This window comes from Trifolium pratense, linkage group LG7 (assembly GCF_020283565.1).
Source record: "Trifolium pratense cultivar HEN17-A07 linkage group LG7, ARS_RC_1.1, whole genome shotgun sequence".
Classification (NCBI taxonomy): Eukaryota; Viridiplantae; Streptophyta; class Magnoliopsida; order Fabales; family Fabaceae; genus Trifolium; species Trifolium pratense.
In genome coordinates this window covers 18,998,133-19,005,574 of record NC_060065.1, presented here as the reverse complement: position 1 = coordinate 19,005,574, position 7,442 = coordinate 18,998,133, and the positions used below count along the sequence as shown (strand labels likewise).

Below are 7,442 nucleotides of genomic sequence, written 5' to 3'. Positions count from 1 at the left end.
AATAACTGAAACTCTGTCAAAATCCAAGCTCTAATTTACCTTGCTTTGTATTGATGACACCTCTGATTGTATATCAAGTTTAAACCTCAAACAATCTTTTATATGATTAAGTTAGATTGTGAGAAGTCTCTTTCTTGTGTGCTTTAGCATTAGAAATCTCTTGCTTGAGTAGTAGAATTCTCTTGCTTGTGTGCATAAGCAATTAGAAGTCTCTTGCTTGTGTGCTTTAGCATGAGTGATTATAGTGGAAATCCTTTGAAAATGCAAAGGGACTGGACTACTCTTGGTTTGTGAGAGGAACCAATATAAAATTGTTGTGTCTTCTTTCTTGTCTCTCTTTATGTTTGATTTATCTACTACAAACTCTTTTGAAAAATCTGGTCAGATTCTACTCTTGTTTAGAAAAGCCAAAACAATTCAACCTTTTTTTTTGTGTTTTTCTCACCTTCATATCCTTTGATGCTCGTTATTCTCTAGACTTATAAAAAAAGAGGGTCAATGTTTCAATCATCACACTCGGTAAAAAAAAAAAAAAACAATCAAGAGTAAAATTGACTAGATAATATATATAAAATTAAAATTTTATTATTAATATTATGAATTCAAAGAGTAAAATAAACAAAGTCTATACTCAATACGGTTTAGTACAATCAGTAGACTTAAATGACACAAGGTTTTGTTGAAGGTCATAACCAACCAACAAGTTTTGTTGAGCCAGGTTCCCAAAGATGCCGATGTTAGTGTTTTGAGTTGAGGCAAAAGCAAAACACATTATCCCATCGACTATAGGTACAAAGGTGCCAATAGGATGTAACTTAACATCTGCATTTTTAAAATGTGCTGTGATTATAGGAAAATCATATTTATCTGATGTAACAAAATAGCAAAGCTTCAACAAACCATGTGGATCGTTAACACGCTTCAGTTTAACCAATTTTACCACAGCTGATTCCAACTTATTATAAACATCATATGGTAACATCGTCAATGTTGTACCTGAATCAATAAAGACGTTACCATCAACACCGCCATTTGAATTCTCTACAAATTCTACTCTTTTGTTTCCAACACTAAATGCTTCCAATGATAGATAGTAAAAAATTGATGAATCTTTTTTCACTAACGGAGTTGACACAACTCCGTGACCAGAAACCACAGCAGCGTTTCCAAAATTGAGTTTGCTCGTCGAGTTGGATGATTCTGGCCCCAAACAATAAGAGAACTTTCCACCAATTGATGAACCCAATTGTGTTATAAGAGACAAAGGTCCAAATCCAAGGCCCACTACCCCAGAGGTTTGACCTTGAATTGACAATGTATTTTTATGTCCACAACCTATCAGAATTTTTGGAAATGAAAAAGAAGAGTTGGAGGTGGAATCTAATGTAAGAGTTTCTTCACTAAGATCTCCCTGTGATATTGACCCATCACCATACGTAATAGTATATAAGCAAGATTTTTTTTTACTACAAGAGTGAGAATCAAAAGATTTACACTTTTTAGACATGCAAGGAATATTGTTTTTGTAACTTGATGATTTTGAAGGGTTAAATATAGGAGTGGTTTGGTTGTAACATTGTTCACAAGGCTTACATTGAAGCCAAACAATGTCACTACCGGTATCAACAACACCATATATCTTAAACGGTGGGGTACCAACTGAATATTCCATAAGAAACTCACCGCTAGCAGGAATTACAGTAGATTTGGGTGTATTAGTGAGGTGATTGACCCGATTGATTGAACGACGCAAGGCACTAGCAACACGTTGGTATTTGTTTTGTGTAGGTTGATAGAGTGGAGATTTTAATGAGTCACGATGAATTAGTTCAACACTAAAGCCATTGTTTATTGCTTGAGAAATAGAAATAATGAAACAAGAAAGAGAAAAAAACATAAGAGTGAGAAAAGAATGCATAGTCATTGTAACTATCACAAAGATATATTGAGAGGTTTGAATTGAAAAATTTTGTTATCACTCGTAGCCTTTTTATAAGACTTTGATGAATTTGCGGTTCAATGAACCTTTTATTTTATTTTATTTTTTTTTGGTATATATGAACCTTTTATTTTTATGCAAGGTTCAATGAATGAATGTTATAATTGCCAAATTTGCACACAAACAATTATTATTTTCATCCTTCAATGTAATATTAATGATTAAAATATGAAATCTAATTTAGGAATTTTTTATGTAGAAATTATTTACACACAACGGAAAAGAGGAATATATTGTTCACTAAAATGACACTAATAACTATTTTACAGCCGTTTATGTGGTGGGTTACACTTTGTCCCTTGAAATCACAATGTCAAGCTCTTACGATTGAGCTGATACTTTATGATATTAGTATATAAAAAAGGGTTAAGTATGTATTTTTCGTCCTTACTGCATCATCAACTTTTATTTTCAGCTTCACAAAAATTTGTGGACTTTGTCAACCCTATAAATTTTTCATTCACGTAGTCTTGGTCTCTAATATTGAGTCAACATATATTTTAGAATGATTTATTTTATAGACATGTTTAAAAAAATTGGTTCGAGAAACACACTCACTTATGTCCAGCTCAAAACGCCAAAAAATTGGTTCGAAATTCAACTTTTGAATTTACTGGCGGCTCATAAGCTAACCCTAAATCTAATTATTTTTCCTCTCATTTTCCCTCTCTTTTTATTGCAGCTTTATATTAAAAAAAATACAAATTTGTCTTCAAAGAGAATCGAACCTGGATCCCTTGCTTACAATAAAGCCTTTCAACCACTAGAACATGTGCTTCAATCGTGATCAGGTTGATAAAGTTGGAGTTCCAGTTATTCTATTAGGGAATTTGAATAAAAAATTTGGATTATGCAATGGAACAAGACTTATTATTACAAGAATGAGAAAACGTGTCTTGAAGGAAAAGGTATTTCATGAAGTAATATTGGTGATCAAGTTTTCATACCTATATAGGCTCTGACACCATCTGACATAAGAATTCATTTTAATTTTAACGGAGACAATTTCCTTTAATCGTTTCTTTTGCGATAACTATTAACAAGAGTCGGGGACAATCTTTTAAGCATGTTGGGATATAAGTTCTGTCGCGAGTATTTTTCACATGGTCAGTTGTATGTTGCAATTTCAAGAGTTACTTCTAGAGAAAGATTGAAAATATTGATTATCGACGAAGACGGTGAAGATACGAATAAGACTTCCAATGTAGTCTATAAAGAAGTATCTCGTAATAATACTATAATTTATGTTGTATGAACATATTCCTAAATTTATTGTTGAAATAATTTTTAGTTTTGTCCTAAATCTTTAGTCCTCTTAAGAAACCAATGCAAAATTAGTGATACTTTATCATTTTTACCCTTACTAAAGTTAAAACATTAATTAAATATATTGTTTCTTTCTTAATAAAATAAGGGTAAAAATGACTTAACTTATCGATCTTTATCATTTCTTAATCTCCGTGCAAAAGTCTAAAATGACTAAAGTTTTGGGACGGATGGAGTACCGAACTTTTTTTAATACACCTTTCAATATTACAACTATTATTTTTTTTATTACATATTAGGCTAATTAGACCCGTGCACCGTACGGGTCGAAGTTCTAGTTAAAGTTGAAATGATACTTTGATTTCAACAAAGTATTTGCGTGCAGAATTAAGTTTTTTTTTTGTAAGATATTTTTGGTTTCAACGAAGAAAGAAGAAATTTAATCACTTAGCTTGTTTTTAGAACATGACCTTTTTTTTATGATCCTAATATTATTATTATTATCTCACTTGGGTTGTTCTAGTGATGTTGGTTTGGGTCCTTGGAATACACTCCTCTCAAGGTCTTAGGTTTGATTCTCATTGGTGTTAATTTCGGTGGACTAATCCATACAAAGCAAAAAACTCTTGCTTTAAATGGGCCCCCTGCAAGTGGACGGTGGGATTGGTCCCCTTAGATTAGTCGGTCCTAAGGCCAGATACCAAGCTTTCAATATATATATATATGTATATATATATATATATATATATATATATATATATATATATATATATATATATATATATATATATATATTTCAATGGTAAATTGTTAGTTGTTATGTTATAGGCTTTCTCTTTGTTAGGATTTGAACTTTGGGCCTCCAGCTTTTTAACCCTTTGCTCAATCAATTTAGTTATCCATCTTACCCTATGATCCGAAAAGATTAGTTGCCTAGGTACCGTTTGACCCAGCTTTTTTTAGGTGTAGAAGCTATTTTAACCATAAAGCTAAAAATAATAGCTTTCAAACTAAAATTAAAGTTGTTTGGTAAATCTTACATTTTTTTATAAAAAAAAAGTTAAAAATTGTTTTTTGTTTATTATAATAGGGTTAAAAGATATGTTTGATAGTCAACAAAAAAAAATTATAATTCTTCTTAAAAAATAGAAGCTGCTTTTTTTCTTACTACAAACTTTAAAAATTGTAGTTTGGCTTAATTTCTTACTTCTAAGAAAAAATAAAAGGAAAAAAAGCTAGGTCAAACGGTACCATAGTCTAACAAATTAAATCCAAAATATTTCTAGTCAAATTAAACAAACATAACATTGTAGGTCCAGGTTAAGGAGTTGGAGGTCCAGGGTTAAATTAGTTGAGCTAAGGGTTAAGGAGTTGGAGGTGCAGGGTTCAAGCCATGGCAAGGAGAAAAACTAACATAACATTGTAATACTTACGATTTGCAAATAAAAAAAAAAGTAGTAAGACTCTGTTTGGCAAAAATATCTTATGGATGATAAGCTAGCTGATAGCTTATGGCTGATGATTGATGGCTGATAGCTTTTAGCTGATTGAAGTATTTGGTAAAATTAGCGGTTCACCTGACTGATAAATGTAAAATGACAAAAAATGACATCTTTAATTCAATAATTTTTTTTATCAAATTAATACTATTTAAGATACTATTAGAATTTAATATTTTAAGTTTTTTTTTTTTTTTTTACAATATTTTAAGTTTACTAATTCAATAAATATATCTTTCATATATTATTATTAAACTAATTTTTATATGCTGAATTTTTTTAAAAAAAATTATTTTCATTTCAGTTGATATACTTTATGAAAAAATAACAATAAAATGTATTCACAATTTAGTATAATGGTTAATTATAGTGAGATAGGTTGTTTAAAAAAAAATTATAGTAAGGTACGTACCTATGAATTGATAAAAAAATAAAATGTTTTAGCCTTCATATTTGAAAATAGATAATAAGGCAACGTTAAAATATACTATATACATGTGATTTTAAAAGAAGCAACGTTAAAACATGTATTTACTTATTTTATTTTAAATTCTAATGATAATAAATTATAAAGGGTCAATGTGGATTTTAGTTAAAATCATAAGGGTAAAAGAGGAAGAAAAAATGAAAAGTTAAGCTATAAGCTCATAAGCTACTTGAAATAGCTTCTGAAAAAGAAGCTATAAGTCAGTAAAATAAGCTATAAGCTCTTTCTGAAAAGACTGTTACCAAACAGGTCTTTTAGCTTATAAGTCATAAGACAAAAGCTAAAAACTAGCTTTTCTGGCTTGCCAAACAGACCCTAAATCTTTTTATGACTAAAAAATAGTAAAAAAAAATAAAAAATTGGTACAAATTTAGTAAAATCTTAATTGTTTTGACTTCAACAATTGAATAATTTGGATTTAAACAATCGAATAAAATATTGTTTCTCAAAAAAATGAATAAAATACTATTAAATGTAATTGATGCATCGAATGGAAAATATTTGACCATATTAAGTTGAAACTCCTAATCAAATCGCACAATCATAAAATTATTGATAAATTAATAATAAAGCATCATCAATATCTTATCTTACCTTTGCATTCACAAAAAAAAAAAAAAAAAAAAAAATCTTACCTTTCTCATTTATGACTTCTGATTGAATAATCACAACTTTCAGGCTATATTATAAAGTATTTTCCATTCTTAATAATAAGAAGACACTAAGAAATTCTCATTTAGTATAATTATTATCTATGCGTCTATCTACATTCACATACGTATAATTATTATATATGCGTCTATCTACATTCACAGAAAGAGTCTATAAAAAGGCACTAAACAGCATAAGTTGCACCAAAATATTAATCCTCCATAGATCTACTTAAGCCACAGCAACAATGAGTAAACATTCCTTTCTTACCCTTCTTTTCTTTTCCCTTTATTTCATTATTTCTTTTTCTCATGCACTAAACAATAGTTTTAGTGTTGAGCTTATCCACCGTGACTCTCCAAAATCACCTCTATACCAACCAACACAAAACAAATACCAACATCTTGTCAATTCTGCACGTCGTTCCATCAATCGTGCCAATCATTTCTATAAAAATTCCCTCACTAATACACCTCAATCAGATGTAATCCATGAAAGCGGTGAGTATTTGATGACTTATTCAGTTGGTACTCCACCGTTCAATATATATGGTATTATTGATACAGGTAGTGACATTGTTTGGCTTCAATGCGAGCCTTGTGAACAATGTTACAATCAAACCACTCCTATATTTAATCCTTCAAAATCGTCAAGTTACAAAAATATTCCTTGCTCTTCTGACTTATGCCAATCTGTGAGAAGCAGCTCTTGTAAAGACCAAAATATTTGTGAATATACTATTAAATATGGTGATCATTCTCATTCACAAGGAGATCTTAGTATTGAGACTCTTACATTGGATTCCACCACTGGTCATTCTGTTGCATTTCCCAAAACTACTATAGGATGTGGACACAGTAATACAGGGACGTTTCACGGAGCAGCCTCTGGTATAGTTGGTCTAGGACTTGGACCAGCGTCTCTTACAACACAACTGAAGTCTTCAATTGGTGGTAAATTCTCTTATTGTTTGCTGCCATATTCAGATGAGTCAAACAGGACGAGCAAACTCAATTTTGGAGAAGCCGCTGTTGTTTCTGGTAATGGTGTTTCGTCGACTCCTTTAGTAAAAAAGGACCCTCCAATTTTTTACTATTTGACATTGGAAGCATTTAGTGTGGAAAACGATAGAGTATTATTTTCAGAGGGTAGTGGTGATGAGGGTAACATCATAATTGATTCAGGTACAACATTGACGCTTTTACCCGATTATGTTTATACAAATTTGGAATCAGCTGTGGTAGAAAAAGTGAAACTAGACCGTGTTGATGATCCTAATCAAATATTCAGCCTTTGTTATAGCATCACATCAGATGATTATGATTTTCCTCTAATCACAGCACATTTTAAAGGCGCAGATGTGCAGTTGCATTCTACTAGTACCTTTGTTAAAGTAGCTGATGGCATTGTTTGCTTTGCTTTTCAGTCATCTGAAATTGGTCCAATCTTTGGGAACTTAGCTCAACAGAATTTGTTGGTTGGTTATGATATTCAACAAAATATCGTGTCGTTTAAGGCTACAGATTGTACCAAGCTGTAA

At 30.8% G+C, this 7,442-nt stretch overlaps 2 protein-coding genes across 2 annotated transcripts; one reads left to right on the top strand and one right to left on the bottom strand.

Moving 5' to 3' along the window:
- Positions 1–631: 631 nt before the first annotated feature.
- LOC123893788 (aspartic proteinase CDR1-like) lies at positions 632–1,924 on the bottom strand. The gene has a single exon (XM_045943584.1). It carries the CDS (start codon positions 1,922–1,924, stop codon positions 632–634), a length of 1,293 nt encoding a protein of 430 aa, XP_045799540.1.
- Positions 1,925–6,149: 4,225 nt separating this feature from the next.
- LOC123893787 (aspartic proteinase CDR1-like) lies at positions 6,150–7,442 on the top strand. The gene has a single exon (XM_045943583.1). It carries the CDS (start codon positions 6,150–6,152, stop codon positions 7,440–7,442), a length of 1,293 nt encoding a protein of 430 aa, XP_045799539.1.